The sequence below is a fragment of the Carassius auratus genome, chromosome 42 (assembly GCF_003368295.1).
Source record: "Carassius auratus strain Wakin chromosome 42, ASM336829v1, whole genome shotgun sequence".
NCBI lineage: Eukaryota > Metazoa > Chordata > Actinopteri > Cypriniformes > Cyprinidae > Carassius > Carassius auratus.
Genome location: NC_039284.1, coordinates 8,418,318 through 8,443,932, shown reverse-complemented (window position 1 = coordinate 8,443,932; position 25,615 = coordinate 8,418,318). Strand labels below are relative to the sequence as shown.

General features: G+C 33.6%; 2 protein-coding genes across 5 annotated transcripts; both read left to right on the top strand.

The window, feature by feature from the left end:
• The first annotated feature begins 1,585 nt into the window (after window positions 1–1,585).
• Window positions 1,586–25,615, top strand: LOC113060287 (uncharacterized). The gene is made up of 9 exons (XM_026229175.1): window positions 1,586–1,640; window positions 1,736–2,029; window positions 14,157–14,216; window positions 21,097–21,159; window positions 21,575–21,592; window positions 21,692–21,795; window positions 24,113–24,491; window positions 24,726–24,829; window positions 24,968–25,615. The coding sequence occupies exons 1-9, from the start codon at window positions 1,601–1,603 to the stop codon at window positions 25,001–25,003; spliced, it is 1,098 nt and encodes a 365-aa protein (XP_026084960.1). The 5' UTR covers window positions 1,586–1,600; the 3' UTR covers window positions 25,004–25,615.
• Window positions 14,434–22,121, top strand: LOC113060539 (T cell receptor beta constant 2). Of its 4 annotated transcripts, none has more exons than XM_074559865.1 (5): window positions 14,434–14,558; window positions 21,097–21,435; window positions 21,575–21,592; window positions 21,692–21,795; window positions 21,931–22,118. In XM_074559865.1, exons 1-5 carry the CDS (start codon window positions 14,498–14,500, stop codon window positions 21,946–21,948), a joined length of 540 nt encoding a protein of 179 aa, XP_074415966.1. In that variant the 5' UTR covers window positions 14,434–14,497; the 3' UTR covers window positions 21,949–22,118. The 4 variants fall into 4 exon arrangements, with proteins under 4 accessions (XP_074415966.1, XP_074415965.1, XP_074415967.1 ...); XM_074559864.1 differs by lacking the exon at window positions 14,434–14,558 and adding an exon at window positions 14,994–15,119 and having other exon boundaries at window positions 21,931–22,119; XM_074559866.1 differs by lacking the exon at window positions 14,434–14,558 and adding an exon at window positions 16,836–17,073.

Below are 25,615 nucleotides of genomic sequence, written 5' to 3'. Positions count from 1 at the left end.
GATTTCTAATGGACGACATATCCTGTTTTAATTATTATATCTTTGCATTTCCAGCAGATTTCGGTGGCGGTGTTCTGATCACTCAATGGCCGAAGTACATATCCAGTCTTCCAGGCTCCTCAGTTGAAATGAACTGTTACCAGAACGATACAGCTTATGACTACAAATACTGGTACAGACAAATAAAAGGAGAGCTGGTGCTTGTTGGGAGCTATATTGTTTCATCTTCCTCTAATGAGAAAGGATTTGAAAACAATTTCACAGTGTCAAGTACAGAGATTAAGAAGTGGACCCTGAAAGTGGATGTTAAGGAGGGGATTGATGCTGTGTATCTGTGTGCTGCTAGATTACACGGTGAATAAACGCCAATAAATTGTGCAACAAAAACTCTTTTTGATGGCAACCTGCAATCGCACCTGCCTCACCACAAATAAATGAAGCCATATCTTTACAGACAAGCCAGTAGGAACAGAAAAATCATGCATATACTTGCATTAATGTTACACTCCTCCCTTCCACCAGAAACACTTTTCACAAAGCTCTCGTTGATGGGTTTTCCTCTCTCTGTCTGTGACAAAATTTCTCACATGCTCTCTCATCACATTATTTTTGCTGTGTGCATGGCTGCAGAATTTTTAACACTGCTGAGTTGCATATGGACCGTTCAAATATTTATTTTTATGTATAGGTAAGATGTCCTTTGATTGCTATATGATCCAGTTTCATAACCATTTATAAATTTTGTTATTGTTCTTTGAAAGAGGACATTCTCTCCCCAGGTGAGATGTGTGACCGTTCAACAGAAACGGCCACACGTATTAGACAACGAGAATAAAATGGCAGAGATAAAGTCTGTTTAATAGACAAACCTTAATATATGAAATAAGCTACTAAGTTTCAAAACTTAGTAAACTGCCTAGACCAATTTTAAGACATCATTAGTTGTTCTGACAGAAAACCAATTTGTTGTTCAATGTACGTAAAGTTAAAAGTGAGTAACATTAGAAATGTTTTGTTCTGCCAATAAAAAAACGCTACAACAAAATGTGCCATAGCGAGCAAAATGAAAAAATCAGTTGAGTGAATGATTCGGTGATACACTTCTGCAGAGTTCAAAATGACTCTACTCCTTCTATTTCTGTTGTGTAAATGTAAAAGAGAAATAAAAAGAATAGTATACTACTACATTTTAACCACAGACAGTCACTTGTTCCTGAATGAATCAGCAGGCAAATCAGTTGAAAGAATTGCACAAATAGGTTTGATGAACGATTCCTTGATTCACTCATAAAGACTTGACACCATATCAACTTCTCTCTTCTTTTTTCTACTAGAAAGTTTTAGAATTTTACTGCCTTTTAAAATCATTCATTCTCATTACAGTGGAAGAGCTTTCAAAATCAGTCACTTTACTGATCTTTGAATAGATGCTGGCTCAGAAGGCATCCGGCCGCGTATGCAAGAGGTTTTGAAACAGATGAACAGCATCATCCTCTTTCCACCAATGATTTAAAAACAAAGGGGTGTGGCTTCAGAAAATAACCAGCAGTTTGTGTACTTTGTCTTTGTGTAATAAACTTAACAAAAGAAAATAGTCCAAATGGACGTTCTTCTCCTATTCACACTGCTTTGTCTAAAAGGTATTATTCTAACTTTGGATAACAGTGATTCCCATTTATACATGTTGACCAAATTTAGATTTCTAATGGACCTGTTTTTGTTTTAATATTTCCAGCAGATTTCAGTGACGGTGTTCTGATCACTCAATGGCCGAAGTACATATCCAGGCTTTCAGGCTCCTCAGTTGAAATGCATTGTTACCAGAACGATACAGAATATAACTACAAATACTGGTACAGACAAATAAAGGGTGAAGGACCAGTGCTTATTGGGAGCAACGATTTTAACTCTCCCTCTTATGAGAAGGGGTTTGAGAAAGGCTTCACAATTTCTGGTACAGAGACAAAGAAATGGACCCTGAAGGTTGATGTTAAGAAGGGGACTGATGCTGTGTATCTGTGTGCTGCTAGTTTACACAGTGAATAAACACCAATAAATTATACAACAAAAACTTTTTGAATAGCAGCTGGTATCACATCTGCCTCAACCACAAATAAATGAAGCCATATCTTTAAAGACAAGCCAGTAGAACAAAGAACTTGCACATGCAAATTATTGACATTTTACTCCTCCCTTCAAAAAAAAAAAAAAAAAAAAAAAAAAAACTTTGCATCAAGGTCTTTTTGATGTGATACAGTCAATAGGGGGAGATGTGACTATTTTAATGTGCAGACTTGCCTCTCGCTGTCTGTTATAGTTTTCTGCCTGCTCTCTTGTCATATTATCTTTGCAGTGCATGATCAGTTTTCGTAACCCTTAGAAGGATGTTTAGAGCTGCATATGAACTGTGCTTATTTTTCTTCTTTTACATTGGTAAGAAAGCACTTGAGATAGCAATAGAATTTTTGAATCATTACTTATTAGATGTTTTTCCTAATGAATTGGAATATTCTTAAATCCTGCCTATTTTCACAGAGATGACAAAATGTGTGCATGTTCAACAGAACATTAGATCCTTATTTGCAAATCAAAATGATAAAACAGAGATGACCTGCACACATGATGATAATACCATGATAAATATGCTATGGTATCAGCAGAAGGATACAGCCATGGATCTAATTGGTTACAGTGTGAGTGAACCCAGCTATGAGGATGGATTTAAAGGCCGGTTTACACTGAAGAAAACAAGTACACTGAAAGGAGCTCTGGAAATCTCTAATCTCAATACATCAGACTCTGCTGTTTATTACTGTGCTGTCAGTATGCACAGTGCCACAAACTAAAATTACTGCTTAACTAAAACTCAAGCACACAGGAAACCAAACATTGGTATATGGGTTTCATATCTTTTTCTTTTTTTTTCTTTACTGTTTTAACTTAAAGATACTCAGGTTTGCCAACACAATATTTGATTATTTGACCAATGATATGCTAGCTGCTATCAAACAACAGCACATGTTGGAATGTTAAATAAGTCTGCACCTTTAAAGCAGCGAAGACATAATCTTTTTAGTTGCGTGTTCTTAGCCAGAGCAAACAAACTACAGATTCCGTTATGTCAAAATCCAAATTTTCAAATATTTGATCAGTTAACATTCACCACTACATAATTTAATATAGTACATTTTTATTATATTATTTATTATTTGTTGTATTAATTAAAAGCAAAGAAATTAATTTTAGAAGATAAACTTATTGTTTAGATCACAAATAATGTAATAAAGTAAATCGGAAAATCTCTGTGACCCCCCCCCCCATTTCAGTGTTTAATTAATATATTTTCATTATTCAAAAGCAAAAATGTTACTTGACATAGGTCAATATATTCTTTACAACTTAACATTTTTACAACTTAATTTCAACATAAACAAAAGCTATATGAAAGTAGAATTTTCACTTAAAATCAAACTTGGCTAGTTAATGTTCACTTAGACAAAGGACCTCAGTGTTTATTTTACTTTTTAAAATATGCATGAAATGTAAAAAAAATTAAAAAATAATAATAACGACATAATAATATTTCATAACTGCATTAGTGCAAGTTGTCATTTAACTTTTTTCAGTGTGAAATCATGGCATACTTTAAATCAATCAATCAATCAATCAATCAATCAATTAATCAATCAATCAATCAAAGATTTGCATACTAAAAACAAAAAAGAATTCTGGTTGTTGTAGAGCCAACAGGGGGAGATGTAACTCTGGTATAAAAATGCGGGCAAATACAGTTACAATACAGGATATTACAGTCTTCCCTCTCTAATGTCTCTAAGCATCTCTTTCATTTTCATCACTCAGTGCAGCAGAGATGTGTGAACTAATGTTTGGTATGATAATAACGCGACTTAAATATACTATTTAATCAATTTTGAAAGATACTTTTCAGAATGCTTTCTAACTTTACCAATATTTTATCTGGGACAGCAAACTGTTTGAAATTTGAGCAGACTCCACTCTTGATTGCCAACCGAAGTGGCGAGGCACAGATCAAGTGCAAACATGATGACAGTAGCTTAGTTGTCATGTTATGGTATAAACAACTGAGAGCAGGCATGTCTCTAGACTTAATTAATTAATATTAAAACAATAAAATTGTAATCAAAAAGCAATGGGGTATTCACTAAGAATGAATTATGCCTCTCCGATTTACCGAAGGAATTATGCAAATCAGGTAGCAATGCAGTCATGCCGTTTAAAATATGTGCTGAACACTATTTGCAAGGTACAGTGTCTTCAATAAAATTTTGAAAGGTAAAACTGTTTGTGTCCTATTAGTTAAGTGAAATTGTGTTTTTTTTTTATAATTGCGACTCAAAGTAGATGAAGATCAGACCATATTTAACGAATAATTTGTTTGAAAATCCAGATATTTTAAAATGGTTTTATATATATATATATATATATATATATATATATATATATATATATATATATATATATATATATATATATATATATATATATTATTCATACACCAGCGCAATGTAGATATTGGGGCATTGATGTCTGAACCCTGTTGATGCATTTATTCCATATACAGGTGCATCTCTAGATATTAGAATATCATGGAAAAGTTATTTTATTTCAGTAAATCAACTCAAATTGTGAAACTTGTGTATTAAATAAATTCAGTGCACACAGAATGAAGTAGTTTATTAAGACTTTTGTTCTTTTAATTGTTATGAATTTGGGTCACATTACAAATTAGAATATGGTGACATCAGCTAATCAACTCAAAACAGCTGCAAAGGTTTACTGAACCTTTAAAATGGTCTCTCAGTTTGGTTCACTAGGCTACATAATCATGGGGAAGACTTTTGTAGGAGGGTAAGCTACAAACATTTATTGCCAAAGAAGCTGGCTGTTCACAGAGTGCTGTATCCAAGCATGTTAACAGAAAGTTGACAACAATAATTTGAGTGAACTTCACAAGGAATGTCCTGAGGCTGGGCTCAAGGCATCAAGAGCCACCACACACAGACGTCTCAAGGAATTTGCTGAACCACAGACAACATCAGAGGAGTCTTACCTGGGCTAAGGAGAAGAAGAACTGGACTGTTGCCCAGTGGTCCAAAATCCTCTTTTCAGATGAGAGCAAGTTTTTATTTCATTTGGAAACCAAGATCCTAGAGTCTGGAGGAAGAGTGGAGAAGCTCATAGCCCAAGTTGCTTGAAGTCCAGTGTTAAGTTTCCACAGTCTGTGATGATTTGGGGTGGAATGTCATCTGCTGGTGTTGGTCCATTGTGTTTTCTGAAAACCAAAATCACTGCACCTGTTTTTGGGGCACTTCATGCTTCCTTCTGCTGACCAGCTTTTTGAAGATTCTGATTTCATTTTCCAGCAGGATTTGGCACCTGCCCACACTGCCAAAAGCACCAAAAGTTGGTTAGATGACCATGATATTGGTGTGCTTGACTGGCCAGCAAACTCACCAGACCTGAACCCCAGAGAGAAGCTATGGGCTATTGTCAAGAGGAAAATGAGAAACAAGATACCAAACAATGCAGCTGAAAGCCAAAATCATCACAATTAAAAGAACCAAAGACTTATAATACTTCAGTCTGTGTGCATTGACTTTATTTAATTCTCGAGTTTCACAATTTGAGTTGAATTACTGAACTAAATGAACTTTTCCACGGCATTCTAATTTACTGAGATGCACCTGTATAATACATCCAAAGAAAAATCGCATCATCAATAACAGGAGATGTATATCCTAAAATGATATAATTACATACTTCATAATATTTTTATTGTCTTTAGAATGAGAATACCATCTTTGTATTTACAAAAATCTATACATTTGAATGGAAAACTCCATGTTGCACAAATATTAACAACATGCTTTATAACATCAGATTTTATGATATCTAGATTAAATGTATGCATGAAATGCTGTGCACAGAGAACCTGTATATTATTTTAAATAGCAAGTAAAAAAATAAATAATTGCAGAAAACACCTTTATGCATTCAGAAGTTGCCTTTACGATCCTATTCAAAATCTTGCACATCATTTAATTTATGCAGTACTTGTGATATTCATTTGTGATGATGTCAGAAATGTTTTTTTTTTTTTTTTTCACTTTTGTTTGAACCATACCCATCAATCGTCATCTACAAAGCACAGCTCCTCCTCTTGGAGTCAGCTTGTTAGCTTACTTTTTGCTACTTAGCGCTCCACTTGATTTGGCTCAATCTGAAAGATGAGGAACAGTCGAATCTCAATCCTTCTCCTGAAATGTCTCCTTATTGTGTGTCAAAGTAAGTTTCATATTTGCAGTTTGGACATTTACAAAGTATGGACAACTGAATGGATCAAATCCCTTTTTATTTATTCAAGGCAAACAACATGCTGAACTCATGCTAGTCCATTATACATAACTTAATTGCTTATACTGAAAATAAGTGCTTTTTCAGACTTATTTGTTTGTCTATTGATTTATATCCCTGTAGGTCAGACATCAGCTCACATTGTGCTTCAGTCAACACGATTCATGTCTGCGCTACCAGGAGAAGAAGTGACTTTAGACTGTAGCATGGCAGCAGGATTTAGCATGTCTACCTATACTATGTACTGGTACAAGCAAGACCATTATGGACAGCCTATTCACTTCATTATAAGAGAGCATGACAAACCAACACAGAACTATGTAGCCATTCTAAACACAAATGGAGACCGGTTCAGCCTGAACGTATCCAAAGTCACTACACAGGACAGTGGTACATATTACTGTGCTGCAGGGCACAGTGAAGCTAGAACTGTGCACACTCGAACAATAAGTGTGATATAACTGACACCTGGAGTTAAGGAAACTTTGCTGTAAGGATATGCTTGTCACAGCCTCAAACATCACGCCCCCACAGGCCGCTGGCTAAACGTCTGATGCATAAGGCACAAAAAATATCATCATCTGACTGGATGAATTCTACAGAAATTCTGGGAGCATTGTGTCATGTTCTGAAATGGTCAGCTTCGAAACAAAGCCGTTGTGATGCCGAACACATGTAAGAAGAAGGCCACTGTGGCAATGATCAAGATCAACTAAACGCTGGATTTTCAAAAGTATGCGAAATTCACAGCACCATTGTTGCGTCATAGCTGCAGTAAACCTGCATAATGTTCTTGAATGAAATGCAGTGTCAGTCATTGACTTTACATTTTCTCAACCCTAAACATGTTGCAGAAAAGAGCAAACTGTGATTGGTTGCTTTACATCAGACGTCCTCTTGGGCAGTGACTGGCCAATGAAAGCTACAGTGGAGTCCAGACATTCCTCCATTAGTCTGAAGGTCTGTCTGTGTGAGACTAAAGCTATCCTGCTTGAAGGATGTTGTTCCTCCAGTGCTTGTAAGACATTGAACAATATATAACCCATTGGCTGCAGGGTTGTGGAGCTACTTAATAAAAGTAACAATGCTAATAAAGCTTTAACTGGCTTTTTATTCAAGAATGTTGGCATGTGGCATGACAGAAGCAAGCTACTTTTGAGTCTCCAGTGACAATTATTTCAAAATTCCTCAAAATGTATCCAAATCTTCTATTCAGACACTTTTTATTTATTTATTAATTAGTCTGCATGTCAGTCCAGTGTTAAATTCTACTGTACTTACTTAGGCTGATGAGCCTAAACTGTTTATCTTTATTTCTTTTACAACAGTTAGTCTGTTCAGTTGGATGTTTAAGTAAATATATTATACTAATTTTCCATTTTCTAATATATGTTATTAAATACTGCTTTTTATCTATATCTATTTGTTTTTAACTGTAAATGTATCCTTTAAATTTGATGCTATCACACTAGCTGAGACCCTTTAATAGCTACAATTATTAGCCACTTTTTCATAGTAACTTGCAGTGTTGTAAATGTTTCAGTGCACTTTTCTGAAAAAGGGTAGGGTAATTGTACTTCAACTGTAAACTATTGTAACTTTGGTAACACTTTAGTATATGGAGCAATTCTCACTATTAACTAGATGCTTATTAGCATTATTACTTATAAAGCATATATACGGCATAGTCATATTCTTACACCTAACATCTAAACCTGACAAGTGACCTACTGAATTATAATAAACACCTAATTGTATTGAGTTTATTGAGGCAAAAATCATAATTAATGATTTTTTCATAGTGAGAACTGGACTTTAAAATAAAGTTTGACTGTAACTGTTTTACTAGAAATTACTTAAGTAGTTTGTCAGCACTGGAGAGATGTGTTGTTGGGTGTGTGCTTGTCTTTTCACAGGAAGTTGACATGATCTTTCATGCTGTAGACCCCTAGCTGTATAGGAAGTAAGTCACAGTATTACTGAGTGCACCTCGTTCATTTATGCGACAACATGGAGCTCAGCTGGTTCATACTCACTTTACTGCTCACTGTCTGTAAGGCTTTTGCATTTTATTACATTTCACCCCCACCATTTTAAACATGTATTTATATTTTCTTGACTTTTATTGTCTTTGAATTAGAGTTAAATTGTACTGCCAAGCATACAGAGAAGCAATTATGCTAAAGTGAAATATATTTTGAATGTAGCCAAATTTCTATTGAAATTAGACATTTGTTATGATTTTTAAATGTAAGATTGATCAACACACTACAGTAATAGATACAATTATTATTACCATTGATGATATTACTACAACTTACGTGGCCTTTTATTTCTTAATATTATATAATCTACAAGTCATTTTTTTTTTTTTTTTTATTATACCTTTAACATTTGAAGTACACTGCAAATGCACATTCAGTCCCCTTCTCCACAGGGGCAACCAACCACAGTATAGCAGTGGTGTTTATCTTTATCTTTTTCAACTGTCCTGTTTTCCAGATAAATCCAATGGAGAAATCCGCCAAGAGCCTGAAATCTTTGCCAACAGCAGTTCAAATGTGACATTGACGTGTCAACATGATAATTCTGACCACTACAGATTGTTCTGGTACAAGCAAACAAAGGGGAGTGTGGGATTGTCTTTATTGATGTTTTCTATCGGCCAAAACCAGGTAGAGATTGAAGAGCCATTTAAAACTCAAGAGTCTAAGTATGCAGCAACCCGTCCTGTAATAATGATGTCCACGCTGCAGATTAACAAACTAGAGACTGAAGACTCGGCTCTCTATTATTGTGCCACGAGCACACAGTATTATATTACAGCTGCACTGCTAAACAACAACCACAACGTTAAGACTGCACTGTGCTTTCATCTTTCATTGATGATGTCATTTCCTGTTCCTTTGATCATAGACAGATTAAATAGGATAGTCAAAATACATCTAGAAGGGGAAAGGTACACTAGAAGTGGATTCTCCTCTTTACTGTCATGGGGCTTTTGTGTTCGGGGTTTGTTTTTCTGCTGGCTATTAGTAAGTTTATCTGGACTTTTTATTATTATTATTATTTATTCAGAAATGTATTAAGAAATCTTATTTTTGTTATGAGAACTGATATAATCAATAGTTTTCTACCCAACAGAGTCATTAGGAGGAATAACCATCACTCAGAATGATCAAGTCAGTCAAACTCAAGTGATTACTCAACGGGATAAACAGGTTACTTTAAAATGCAACCATGATGATGACACCTATTATTATATGTACTGGTACAGACAGAGAAGTCAAGGTGAACTGTCCCTTGTTGCCATTTCTGTTGGAAGAGACAATAAAGAGACAGTTTCCCCATTCACAGAACCAAAATATATAATGCAACGTCCTGCCATTAAAGAATCTTCGCTGGAGATCAAGAATGTAGTAGGGGAGGACTCGGGTATTTATTTCTGCGCTTCAAGCATTACACAGTACCTTAACTTAGCCAGATAGCTGAGCAATAACCTCAACCTGAGCCACAATGATCAGAGAGAAAATACATGAGAATCAAGCTGGTTGTGAGATATACTATCTTTGATCTTATAAATGTACATTCTGTAGTTAATGTGAATGTAATTGCTAAACAGTTGCACATACAGTATCTGCGGTAAATGTAATAATGCATATTTAGAAATCTTAATATATAAATGAACTGTAATATATTTTTAGTATCGCACATGTGGCTGTTTTGAACACCTATAATCTTTGCCTATGCATGTGTATTAATATAGTACATATTATTTATTTTCTTAATGTAATTTGTCATATTTGAAACTCCAAACTGAGTGATAAATGTCTGTTGCAATGTTCAAGAAATGAAGAATTTGGTTATACACCCCTCTTTTACAAACTCTTTTCCAAAGTTTACATATATACCTTATGTGTATTATGTGTTGCCACTAATATCAGTTTGATTATTTTGATGGTACCCTTTAGACAGCTGATGATGAGTAACTCTGCAACTACATCAACTAGTGGTCATTGGAGTATTAGTATGTCTACTGCTGTAAATGTATGCTAAGACTTTATTTTGATGGTCAACCAACAGATAAACTGACATACTGTAAGTGTCTTTGGAAGTATACGTCAACTTATTTTACCATACTAGATTGTACCATTCTAAAGCATACTGTAGTAATACTCTAATGAGAGTTGGTTGGCATGTAGTGGCATGTGAAAGCCTTATGCTTTTAGATGATTGATTAAGGGGACAATCAAAAAAAAAAGAAAAAAAAAAAGAAAAGAAAATGGAAACAAAATAAAACATTGATTTTTTTTAGTAGGAGTATTAAGCCCACTTCACTTAATAAACATTTACTCTAGAGGAAATTCTCAAATAACACTTAACATCTAACTATTCACAAGCTGTAGTAAGATACTGTACAGATCTTAAATAAACAATGTCAAGATATGATAAAGTCCATTATACTGTACAAGATTTAATATGCTGTTCATTGTTTGTTATAAATAATCATACTCTTCAACTTATAACCACAAATACGTAAGTATTATGATGTATCGTAATTGTTGTTATGATTATTCATGAGTTGATATAACATAATATATATATATATATATATATATATATATATATATATATATATATATATATATATATATATATATATATATATATATATATATTTTTTTTATTTTTATAATGCATTATGCATTCACTATAATACCTTAAGAATACCCTTATAATGCATCATAAATCTAAGGGCTTTATAGAAACTGCTACGTTAATGAACTTTTGTTTCCTTATTTGGTCATCTTCCTTTTCTTGTTTTGGCAATTGATTGGTCTCCAGTTCCCTGATTACCTCCTCTGTGTTTAAATACCCGTTCTGTTCAGTTCTTCCTCGTCCGTGATTGTAACTTAACCTATTGTGATGGTAATGCTGTTATTTGTATGTTAACCCGATATTGTATTGTAAGTGTGGTATATTGTCTGTATTCTCCTTCGTTATACAGTAAACTCCTCATTTGATCCGGATCCTCCTTGAGCATTTTATTCTTACGTTAGCATACATACCCTAATTGTAACAGAAACTGTTACCTCACATTTTTTTAAAATACTGTATATAAATCACACACATGCACAAATAATAGATCTATCTTTTATTCATCTTTTGTAAAGTTTTTCAGTAATACGGAAGTAATTGACCAGCCAACACACATTGTTTTGAAATTAAATTGAAATTATAAACTAATAAAAGAATTGATGTATGAGTGAATTATTCATTGAATTATTATTACTGAATAATAATAATAATAATAATAATAATAAAATGTAGAGAGAAATGGACAAATCCCTGTCTCTCGCAGAATGTACTCAGACTGAGATTCTGTCTGGAACAAACACAGACAAACTACAAACAGATGCTCTGAACATGACTCAAAGTGACTGTTGTATAATCAGATTTAGATGTACAATTAATATTTTCAGATTTCTTACTTATTTTCATTTTCATATGCATTCTTAACTCTGGCTCTGCACATAGACACGTTCATAACTCATTAAATGCAAAGTGCTCTTCTTGCAGTATTGCATCATAAATACAGTTAACTTTCAGAAGAGCTGTACAGTTTAATTTGATTTGATCATCCTCTGGATTAAAGATCATATGCTGACCTCTGCAGGATGATATGAGCAGTTTTAGTACTGTTTTTATACTCTATTTACAGCAGCAGATGGCATGATGATGCATTCAATTCCTGATGTATTTCCATACGTCACAATTGTAGTCAATAGCAACGAAGTGGTTGAAATGTTACTTTTGCTTAGCTTTTGATTACTATGGCATGTCTTGTTGGCACATTGCCAGATTGGATAAATGAATCATTATTTTATTATATTATAATATTATAAGAATGCTGCTACTTCCCACTGAGAGTAAAACAAGTCACTAAACAGAATGTCCGAATTGAAAGAATGGTGTACATAATGTTTTGGATTCTGTACGATTGAGATGTTTTATTATCACACAGCTACACAAGTAAAACTGCTGTGAAACAATAATGCAGAGTTATTAGAGTTTGTCTATGATTTTTGCTATAATATTGCAGATGCTTTATTTACAGTGTCTTATTGAGAGTGAACATGGTACAATGCTCCACAAACTGCAACTTTGCATGCATTCATGTGTATTTCATTTACATCTAGATTGTTTGTTGAGTAATTAGGTTCAACAGAAGTTGTTCATTACAAATCAGTTTGTCTTATTTAGTTTTACATGATTTTGTGAAAATATGAATTATAATAGAATTGAAGTACTGAATATTTCATAGTGGCTTCATTCATTTGGAATTTGTTATGGAAATACAGCTGCATATTAAAACTAAATTTGAATAATGTTTTTTTTTTTTTTCAAGAAAAGGGAAGCACATCGCTGGATGATTTTTTACATTTTTTATTTATTATTATTATTATTATTATTATTATTATTATTTAGAATATTGAATATTGAATCAGTATATTAGTCAAATTAGAGGTGAATTTGATTCAACTTTCCATTATAGTACATAAAAAAAGAAACCAATACAGTACTTGTCCCCTCTCCTCACCCTGATGATTGTTTAATGAGGATGTGGGAGGGGTCCACAAACTGTCATAGAGACATTTTTAGGTGGAGGCATCTGCACCTGCCCAAATTCTCAGTAATCACAGAAATAGCAACACAGACTGTATACAGATAGACATAAAAAAGAAACATGTGCAAGAGAATGATGAAAAATAAAGATAAAATGGGGGTTGGGGGAAGAGTCGGGGGGAAGAGAGAAGGAGAATTTTTTGTTTTTGTCTAATGTTTTAGCACCGTGGGGACAGGGGGCCACGGTGATACATTCCCATAGAGCCGCTGTACAAAAACCTCCCTCCATGTACAGTCAATTAGACAGAGACAATGAATACAAACACTACAGACATTTCTAATGGATTCCAGCATTAAATATCCTAGATATCTATGAGAGAAGGGTTCTTAATATTTAAAATAATTAATTTAATGAATCTGAACACATTTTATCAGCGGTAAATACATGTGGATACTTGAAGTCGGACTTGCCTGGAAAACATCATCACTTACCTCGTAGCAAATCAGTGTATATTTTGGATTTGCATGCTTTTACATTGAACAGCCTGCTGGGAGACAACTATTATGGAATTAACAGACTTTTATATGATCATGGGGAAAAAAATTATAATTCTAACGCAAATTTCGGAGTACTCTGAAACATTGTGCTTCTGGCTTGCAAGCATACTTCGGAAATGGAACAAAACTGACAGTTTTAGGTAAGTTTGTTTTAGGCAATTCTACTTTAATGTATAAATGGGTCTACTGACCAATGCTCATATTGTCTGACCTGTATCTTTCATACTCTTTTTTGACTAAACTATGACAGCAGTAGGGAAGGTGCCTCCAAATCAGATACACATTTTAAAAATAATTTGTACCATAGCTCGTGCCGAAGATTTGCGCACACTGTCCCACTGTGACAATGCTTATCAGGCACACTTTGGAGATGGAACAAAATTAACAGTTTTAGGTAAGATATACGTTTAACTTTACTAATATGTAGGCCCGCATGAGATAATCAGACAATAACAAAATATTTATTGAGCTCAAGTGGCTGATGATTGTGCATTAAGATTAGTCTATGCTGAAATGCTTTTTAAAAAGTACAGTGCAATTTCAGTATCGATTTGAGTCCCTTTTTGACATGACAGTCGTATGCTGTGCCAATTATCAAGCCTATTTCGGTAACGGCACCAAATTAACAGTTCTTGGTAAGTACTACTTCCACTTCAGTTAGAAACCTTTACGAATATACAGTGCAAAAAATAGTACGAGTTGATCATTTAAAGCAACATGATTGAAAACATAAAATGTGTCATTTGAGACGACAGAGAATGTGAATATATCAAAGAACTTATAAAAGAGAGTGAGAGAGAGAGAGAGAGAGAGAGAGAGAGAGAGAGAGAGAGAGAGAGAGAGAGAGAGAAGAACTGTGTAGAATTAGTTAAATGTAAGGGTTGTGAAGTTCTAGTAATTTTATTAGTGAGCCTGCATGCTGTGTTTTGGAAGCAGCCAGGCTATCTTTGGTGAAGGGACAAAACTGACTGTTCTAGGTAAGAACTATTTTTGTAAATGTGAAAGAATAGTTAAATGCAAATAATGTATTTTCTACTTTTAATTACCAATGGGAATTGCATAATATAGCTGAGTATGTTTTTTTGAGAAGTTTGTGATACTGTCTTGATACTCTGTGCTCAAACATGCCAGCATATTTTGGAAACGGCACCAAACTTACTGTTTTAGGTAAGAAAAGCAATGCTTATGAATATAAATCTTTTTAGCATGTTACCTGTATAATAGCCAGTGTGGTTTAGATGTAGTTTGTAGAAAGTCTTTAGTTTTTTACAGTCGGTTGACATCAGTGTAATCAGTACAGTCCTGCACACTTTGGCAGTGGGACTAAACTTACAGTAACAGGTGAGATCTTTTTGTCAGAATTTGTTGGATAAATATTATTAGGTGCTGAAGTGTGTGGATAATTCTTTTGGAAATAAGTCTGTAACCAGCCATCGCTCGGTGTCCAGACATCCTAGATGTTTTATTAGTGCATATGTGTGCTGTGTCAAATACTGCTCAGGCTCATTTTGGTGAAGGAACGAAATTAACTGTACTTGGTAAGAGACACATTTCATATTGTTTAAATGGCAATGCTTAATCAATAATGTGGCTACTAATCAAAATAGCTGATTGCATTTATTTAAGTCGACAAATCTGATCAAGTTAATGCACTCTGAGGGTTCTTCCTGACTCAAAACTCTTTATTTCATCTGAAAATATAAATTTTTTGTATTGTTGAACTAGTGATGGCATGTAGATGGGTATTAAGAGTAGAGGACGTTTTATCTGTAGCGTAGAATCAGTGTGAACAACTACAACCCTGCACATTTTGGCACTGGAACCAAACTCACAGTACTAGGTAAGAAATATTTTGACTTTATTTTACATAACCTTCTGCATCATAGCCAGAAAACGGTGAAAAATTCACTAAAATCATTTGACATCGCAATTAAGGACATAATCTTATCGTTTGTAAAATAAGTATAATGATGCATAAAAGTACAAGTGTAAAAAGCATCCTCCTTGGCATAGATAGAATTGCTAAGCATTTCTCAAGCCTCAATGTTTAGAAGAAATGCAAGACTTAAGTCCATAAAGTCGGAGTAATTTTATTAGTGCCCATGTATGCTGTGACTCTGGTGGAGGTGGTCAAGCTTTCTTCGGCAATGGAACAAAGTTAACAGTTCTTGGTAAGACAGAAAACAAAGTTATATTACTAAGCTGACCTTTGCAAATACGTTAGAAATATTAGAACATACTATTATTATTTCATAATGTATGCCTAGTTCAACAACAAAAAATAGGAGGTTTTTTGATTCTTCTGAACAATTCTTTATTTGAGACGGCACGCTTGGACATTTGATTGACAATTGTTATAGTGCTGTGTTCCCAAAGTTACTAAAAAGTAAAAAGTTAAATATGTAGGAAAGATCTTGAGGAGGTTTCATCTGTAGCATAAAATCAGTGTGATCAGTACGACCCAGCATACTTTGGAAAAGGCACTAAACTTACAGTTCTAGGTGAGTAAATTGTGTTTGTTGATGTTTAGACCGAAGTAAATGGTATTTGTTAAGTGCACTATGTTGCGTTTTCAAAATAATATTCTATGTGCATGACCCAGGCTTTAAAGACTTTAGAATTTGCTGTCTTGAGTAAATTTGTTAGTGCACGTGCACTGTGACTCTACTGCTTCTCAGGCTTACTTTGGCAAAGGAACAAAGTTAACTGTACTAGGTAAGAAAAATCTCTCGCTCTATATTTTTAAAATTATGTCAGATAAAATGAGTGAGAAAGTCTACAACATCTTGACTACAGCTGAGGTTTTAACTGTAGCTTAGTATCAGTGTGAACTCTGGCAGTGTTGCATACTTTGGCAATGGCACAAAACTAACAGTTCTAGGTGAGTCATTTGAGTATTATGCATGCTATGTAAATCAGAAAACTACAGAAATGTAACTATGTGATGTTTGTTTATTTGTTGATTTTTAATATGCCAACTTCTAAAGTAACTGTTCGTGTTTTATATTTATGAAATTACTCAAATGAGCACTCTAAGTAAATATGATCAATATAATCAAGTACAATTCATGGGCATTTAAGTAAAAAAAAAAAAAAAAAACTAAAAAATGCCTTGGATTTGGCACCATGAGTGAATTTGTCAGTGCAAATGTATGCTGTGCTCTGGTACTTATCCAGCTCTCTTTGGCAATGGAACAAAGCTAACCGTTTTGGGTAAGACTATACAAAAATGTCTATGCTAGACTGTAAATCAAAATGTACTGAACTATGTCAAATGGAGGCTAATGGGTTTTTAAACGTTGATAAATGAAATGCATCAAATTGAATTGAAATGAATGGTAATACCCAGTAATCTTGAGATAATCATTCTTTAAAGGTTTAGACGTATCATTTCTGATTTTGATTATCTGAGGTATTAACTGTTGCATAGAATCAGTGTGAACATGGGTAGTGAAGCACACTTTGGTAATGGAACTAAACTTACAGTCCTAGGTGAGTCATTTGCATAATATTTCTGAACTTACTAGGATATTTAGAAGCAGCACATCTTGCTTATTTGATGTTCAAGTCTAATATGAGTTTATTTTTGAGAGTTTTCAAAATTATATTGCTGTTTTTGTATATCTCTCTGATGCATAAATCACTGTATGCTAAATTACTAGTCATTCTACTAAAAATAATTGCTCTATGTATTTTGTAATATTCACATTGCAATCAGGTAGAACCCTATACTCAGTCTTTAGCCTTTGGTGTAAATTTGTTAGAGCACATGCATGCTGTGACTCTGGTGTTTCTCAGGCTTATTTCGGCAATGGAACAAAGTTGACTGTCTTAGGTAAGAGCAATCACATTTTTATAATTATGTCAGAAAACGAGTGGCAAAGTCTCCATGATCTCCACTGTAGCTGAGGTTTTGACTGTAGCTTAGTATCAGTGTGAACACTGGCAATCCTGCATACTTTGGCAATGGCACTAAACTTACAGTTCTAGGTGAGTAATTTGAGTATTCTGTGTCTTATGTAAAACCTTAGCAGGATATACAGAATTGTAGATATAAGATGTTGATGAAATGGATCTTCTAAGTTATGATGTCTCTGTGTTATATAAGCACATTTACCATAAGTAATCTAAGTAAATGAATTGGATATAGTTGAGCAGCATTCATTGGACATTTAAGTAAAAAAAAAAAAGGACTTGAATCTGGCATCCTGAGTGAATTTGTTAGAGCACGTGTGTGCTGTGACTCTGGTGGTAGTTATCCAGCTTATTTCGGCAATGGAACAAAACTCACTGTTCTGGGTAAGAATATTCAAAAATGTGCATGCTATTTCATCGATTGCCATTGAAATCTTTATGCTAGACAAGGTGCAATGTACTTACGACACACTGAAGTTAAGAAAAAAATGAATGTTGCTCTATGATATCTAAAATGATATTCAACTGAAATGACTTGAATGCTTCGTAGCAATCTAGAGATAAGCATTCTTTGAAACGAAGTTAGATGTATTGAGGTATGTAGAATACTTTCTGGTTTTGAGGTGCAGTATTAACTGTTGCATAGAATCAGTGTGAACTTTGGTAGTGAAGCACACTTTGGTGCCGGCACTAAACTTACAGTCCTAGGTGAGTCATTTACATAATATTTTTGAACTTACTAGGAAATTTAAAACACATCCTGTTTATTTGCTGTTCAGGTCTAAAAGGAGGTTCTTTTGAAACAGTTTTCAAAATTGTATTGCTTTTTTATAAATATATATCTCTGATGTATAAATAATTGTATGGTTAATTACCACTCATAGTACTAAAATAATTGTTATTTAGTAGATAATTATGTGATATTTGCAGGGGCATTAAAGTAAACATACTAGGGCTTTAGCATTTGGTGTCTTGGGTAAATTTGTTAGAGCACATGCATGCTGTGACTCTGGTTATGGTCAGGCTTATTTCGGCAATGGAACAAAGTTAACTGTCTTAGGTAAGAAAAATTTCACTCCTCATGCTATTTCAGTGATCTGCATTAATAACATTGTGAGGTCACTGACCAAAGTAAAATTGCTATGTGCTATCTAAAATTGCTGAATTGGTATTGGATGAACTGGCAGTTCTCGGGAATCTGATTATGTCTTAAAAAAATGAGGTCAGATATAGTTGGGATGAGTGGCACTGTTTAAATTAATCCATCTGTAGCTGAGGTTTTAACTGTAGCTTAGAATCAGTGTGACCTCTGGATATCCTGCATACTTTGGCAATGGCACTAAACTTACAGTCCTAGGTGAGTCATTTGAGTATTGTGTGTGAATTTTAGCTCTTAATATTTTTTATTTGTAATTTAAGATTGCAGAATAGGTCTAGTCTTAGGAATGTAACCAGATTTTCTGGAATAAGTGGCAATGTTCACATGCTCTGCAGTATATTTGAGGTTTTAACTGTAGCTCAGAATCAGCGTGAACAATCTCAATCCTGCATACTTTGGCAATGGCACCAAACTAACAGTTCTGGGTGAGTAGTTTAAGTATTATGTTTGATATTCATAACCTAATATTTTAAAATGATATCTGCAAATGGTGTTCTCATGAATCAGAAGAACTGAAAATACTATGTGCAGTCTTTAAAAATGAAGTTAGATAAAGTGGAATAAGTGGCAATGGTCTCCAGTGTAGCTGAGGTTTTAATTGTAGCTTAGGATCATTGTGAACAAACGCAGCCTGCATACTTTGGGAATGGCACTAAACTAACAGTTCTAGGTGAGTAATCAAGCAATCTGATATTTAATCATTTGAAAGGATTTTATTAGGACATCTAAAATGATTGATGATTGGACTAGCTAATTCATCTTTAAGAATATATGAATAGTTGGATAAGTGGTAATATTCACATGCATCTGCATTATAGCTGAGGTTTTAACTGTAGCTTAAAATCAGTGTGAACAATGCCAGACCAGCATACTTTGGCAGTGGAACTAAACTGACAGTTTTAGGTGAGTAAATGGAGCATGCTGCTCTTTCAGAGCTTAAATGATTTTGAAATAAATAGTATATCTAAAATGATGGTGTCAATTAGAAGAACTGGAGTTAAATAGAGTAGGATATAGTTCTCATGATCTCTACTCTATTTGAGTTTTAACTGTAGCTTAGAATCAGTGTGAACTATGGTGATCCTGCATACTTTGGCAATGGCACCAAACTTACTGTTTTAGGTAAGAAGATTTGTTTGCGTTTGTGTGTAAAAAATTTACTATGTCCTTTTATTTCTTAATACTGAAATTCACCATTTCAACTAAATCCAAACTGTAATAAGTGAATGGTGCATGAGTTAGTCAGAGACACTGGCATTAGAGTAAAACACTGTCACTGTTCTGTGCTGAAAACAGTGCTGCATTTTAAGGTCTGAGTTTGAAGAATTCCAGGTTTAGATAATAGTCTGCCTTTAGGAAAGCTATTTGCCGTACTATCACTCATAATATTTGATATGGTGACATCTAATGTTCTTGTGTTTCTAAAAACGTATATGGATATGCATGAATATGACACTCATGGAAATGTCCCTCAAATGTCAATGGTTTATTTTGGTATGATTATTTGTATGCTGAATGTCATATTCATAGAGTATGAAGAATGTAATCAGTTTAAAGTGATAGGAAGGGTTTTACTGTAGCCGTTGAGCAGTGTGAACAACAGACCTGCATACTTTGGCATTGGGACCAAACTTACTGTTCTGGGTAAGAAAGAAAATAATGTTTTTTTTTTTTTCTTACAGTAAATTTTTTATGACACTTCAGTTTTTTATTGACTAATTCTTACTATGAACTAGTTGCTTATTAGCCTGCATATTTCTAGCATATTGGCTGTTTATTAGTGCTTATAAAGCACATGTTAATGTTTTATTCTCAATGACCATATTTTAGATTCTTAATTCTACCTCATAACTAAATATGACAACTAACTGTGCAACAAATTAGGAGTATATTGAGGCAAAAGTAGAATTTAAGAGTTAGGTAATAATGAGAATAACTGATTATTTTGGTGATGTATAATGAGTTCTTGTAGATTTGAGTGTTGTGACTAGCTGTTCTTTAGCAACTCTTGTTTTTGTGCACTACATGAATCAGTGTTTTTATAAGCATGTGCTACTGCTGACATACTTTATGCTCTATCAAGTAAGATCATTGCTATGAGTACAGATACATTAGCTACACTACATTAGCTGTCTGTGCTTTTCCTGTTGAAGAAGCAACTGCTCTTAGTAGGAATTTTGCATTGTGTAATGGGGTTATAAACGGTATTGTATAATTGTGCAATTTCTTTTATAATACCAACAACAACAATAATAGTAATCCTAACAATACTGATAACAATAACAAATATAACAATCATCATCATCATCATCATCATCGTTTAATTTCAGCAGACTGAAATATCATGGAAAAAATTGGTTTCCAAAAATTGTTAATGAATATACTATGTCTATACTAACATTTTGTTACCTATGCTTATAATGTACAATATTTTTTTACAGAGCTTGATCACACAAAAGAACCAGACGTAGAAATCCTGAAGCCCTCTGAAATCGAGACTGGCTGTAAGAAAAGAGTCACTCTTGTGTGTGTGGCCAAAGACTTCTACCCAGACCATGTGAGCATAAGATGGAGCCTTGGAAACAATGAATTAAAAAAAGATATAGCGACAGACCCATATGCCATCAAAGACAAAGACACAGGATTGTTCAGCATATCCAGCAGACTTCAAGTCTCTAAAAAAGATTTCAAACCAAAACACAATTACACATGTACAGTGAAATACTACTATGAAACAGACAAGTACATGAACGTATCCAGCAGTATCATTGGAATTGAAGGTATTTCATTAGACATAAGTTGAAAGATGAAATAAAAGAAAGTGCTGTCTGTGAATAAAAAGCATTTTGCAATACATGCTTCAAGTAATTTTAATATTTGAATAACTGGGTCTTCTAATTCATTATTTTCTAATTACAGGTGATGAATATGAGCCAGGTAAGGATTTGCTGTTTTCTTTTTAGATGTCAGAGGTCAAAAGTATATTATTAATGCCATGCTGACTAATATGTTATGATTTGTTCTTTTAATATCCAGAAAGCTATGTGAATTCAGCACAGTGGATGAAACTGGCATACGGTGTGTTCATCGCTAAGAGTGGACTGTATGGTCTCGTTGTCTTAGTGTATGTGATGAGAAAGGTAAGGATGATAAACTTGTAATTATAATGTAGAATTTCAAACAGAAGTGCTGGAAGTGTATTAACAACAGAAGCGATAAGTGTTTGGTCACGTGTTTTTCTGAATGTCTCAATCTTCATGTGATATTTGTTACAGGGTTCAGCTGGAAAGTGAATGACCTGAAGATGGATTATGGATTATGGATTGACGGAATTACCAAGAAAACTCATTTACTCTTTGATTTTATAACTGAAGATTCTATCTATTTCATTTCATTTCTCTCTTTCTGTTCTTTACTGAGTGTGTATCGCAGTGAAAATCTGCAGGTACTTTTTTTTTGATAATATATATATATATATATATATATATATATATATATATATATATATATATATATATTTCTTATGTCATTGCTACTGTACATACTTACAATTCGATAACAAACTATTATGCCAATAAAACACACTTAACAGAGCTAAATATAACTCATTGTTTCTCATATTAAGATTTACTGTATTTTCTTTCCTTTTTTTATACATAAATGCATATTACCCACAAAGGAAATTCTCACTTATTTTTATAGGCATATTGTTCACCAATTCAAGACTAATAGCTATTTTGATAGCTTTTATTTTTTGTTAGAGTAGATGGCACTTGCTGTTAAAGGTTTCATTCTCAGGGAGCATAAATTCATTGAATACCTTGAATTGCTTTGAATAAAAGCATCTGCAAAAGGCCTAAAAGGAAAAGACAATTTGTAGCCAATAAAGTTCATAGGACTGACAATGGTCTCCCAATTGCTTTCAATTAAGTAACAACATGATGACAATGATGTAACTGGTTGATTGTATTCTGTAACCAATAGCCAATACACTGTTACTGGTCACTAAAACATTGTAATTAGAAATAAATCACTTTTTACTTCTTTAGGTGAACTGTTCATTTGAATAAACATGAATAAAATCTTTCTTTTGCAATATAAATCTTTGGATAAAAGCATAACACTTTCTCCCTCCCTCTCTTTCTCCCAAAAAGTACCTGTTCTGGCATATTTTATATTTTTATATTTTTTATTTAATTTAAATTTAATATTTTGTTTGCAATATGTTTTCAAAAATACGATATGTAAAATTAAAATACCATGCATTTGACCACTTTTTAATTGCTAAATCTAAGTGCATAGTTAATGATAACCTACACTTATTGAATGTCTAGTTGTTTTGATATTAATTGAGGAAATTAGAAAGAGCAGCGAGGTTACTTCTCAGAAAACCTCTGCATATGGTATTTGGTTTGATATATATTTTATTATCCTATTTTACAGTGTTTTGACTGTTCTTGGGACCACTGTGTATATTTACCTTTTGGTTAGTTTGAATTACTGTTAAAATCATAATGCACATTTAAATACACAAAACCTCCTGTAATAGCTGCTGCTCAGAAGAGGCCTCTCTGGGTAACAGCTGGGAGGCCACTATGGCTTTCACGGTCTCAACCAGAAAAGGGGCCCCCAAAAAACAGTGTACCGTTGCCCATTATTAGCTGTTAGTTGTTGAGGTTTAGGTAATGAGGTAAATCATCGTGTACTAGCTACGCAAAACTAGAATTTGGAGAAGGGACCAAACTGACGGTTCTGGGTAAGTCCGAATTTTAAAACTCTTAAATTGTACTATTAGAGATCATTCAATAAATGTACTCGTATGATTTATGAAATGCAGTAAGAATTTCACATGTTTTCAATGCAAAAAAAATAAAAATAAAAAAAATAAATCAATGCATGTACTATTGTCCGTGTCATGGAAATGGAGAAAAAATAAAATAATATGGACATGTTACAGAAAATAAAAAGTACGTAGACCACTAAAATACAGATGTAAAAATAATTTTATCCATGTAGAATGCTTATTTATTCATTAATGAATATGTTTTTATTTATTCAGTAAATTTATTATTATTAATAATATGTTAATTCCCTATTTATTTTAAAAGAGCGATGATAAGGGAACATTTAAGAAGTAATACATTTTTAAGTTCATCCATAAATGTAAAAATTTAGGCATTTTAAAATAAGTTGCATGTGTTAAAAGCATGCCAACGATTTGAAAGTGTAAACAAACCAAAGCATCTAGACGGTAATGGATATTTAACTTTATATAAATACTTTTAAAGACTTTAGATGGATACTGTATTTCATCCGCATACAGTAAAAACATAATTGTATAAATTAATAAATAAATAAATTCACCAGCCTTCGTTCTAAATGACCAATCAAAATCAAGCATTTCATTGATGCATGTAATGATTACAAGAGTAATTACATAGTAATTGTTGCAAATGAATCTTCCTAACTTTCCGCTTTCATTCTCAAGCTGCAGAAATCACTCTCCCTAAAGTCAAGATCCTTCCACCTTCTCCAAACGAACTCTGTTCAGAGAACAAGACAGAGAAATGGTCAACTTTAGTGTGTGTGGCCACAGGCTTTTATCCCGATCATGTGAGTGTGTCCTGGAAAGTGAATGGCGAGGAAAGACAGGACAGGGTCTCAACTGACGCCTCAGCCCGACAGGACAAGACAACGTTAATGTACCGTATCAGCAGCAGAATGAAAATTGATGACATGGACTGGATAGATCCCAAAAATAACTTCACCTGCACCGTCCATTTCTTCAACGGAAAGCAATATGTCACTGTCGCAAACACCATAAATGGTCAAAAAGGTGAAAATGCACCATTAAACTGGATAACACACACACACATATTTATATTATGAAACAAGTTCAATCCAGCGATAAGCAGCTCTACTGAAGACAGTAGATATCAGTAAATATAAAATGTAATATTTGCTGATGCCACTTTCTTTGATATAATTATATGTTGCAGTGAGAGTTGATAGTGTTTATTATAATTACCCAAATACTGTTTCATATATGTTTGTATGTTGGTGTTTGTAGTGAAGCCTAAAGGATTGAAACTGCTCGGCTTTGGCTACATCCTATTCCTCAGCAAAAGCCTGCTGTATGCGCTGGTTGTGGCTGGTGTGGTGTGCAAACTCAAGGTAATTCCAGATAACTATAACATACAAATCACACATCAAATATGCATAAACAGTATATGAATACATAGGTATAAATATAGATATGGATGGAGTGATGCACGGGATCCCATAATATGATATGTGTTTATTTCCCTTCAGTTTTCAGCGAAGAAGAAACAATTACCAGAGGACTGAGATACCTTGAAACTTTGTCAGCGAGATGCCAGAAGTGACTTTATTTTTATTTACAAATTATTGACAGTCAGTTCCCTAAATTGTATTATTTGTGTATAACATCAAATCGTTCATGCAATTGTTTTTCTTTACTTCATTTTTTTTTAAAGCATGTACGTTTAAAATAGATAGTGACTGGATAAGAATGAATAACTAACAACGAGAGACTAATTAAGCAACAAGTGATGTAAACAGTTTTGTATCCTGTTTTGTGCAATGACTAAAACATTCTGCGTTTACGAAATTCTGAGGCCTTTGTTTTATGAGAAGCAGAGCATATTTTCATACTGTATGTGATTTTTTTTTTTTTAGTGGAAAATCTGAACTTTTGGAAAGTGTGGGTTGTTATCTTAGTTACGTAAGAATCTTCCATTGTAATAAGAAAAATAAGACTGCATACGTGGCCTCTCTCATAATGAGTTATAAAGCTTTTCTTAAATTCCTGGAACAATGCACATAAAGTAATAAGAAAAATGCGGACCGAAAATAACAGCAACATCTTGATTTTGTAAATACATCTTTCTTCTGAAATAAATAAATAAATAATACAACTGGATCCTTTTCTACTTGAAA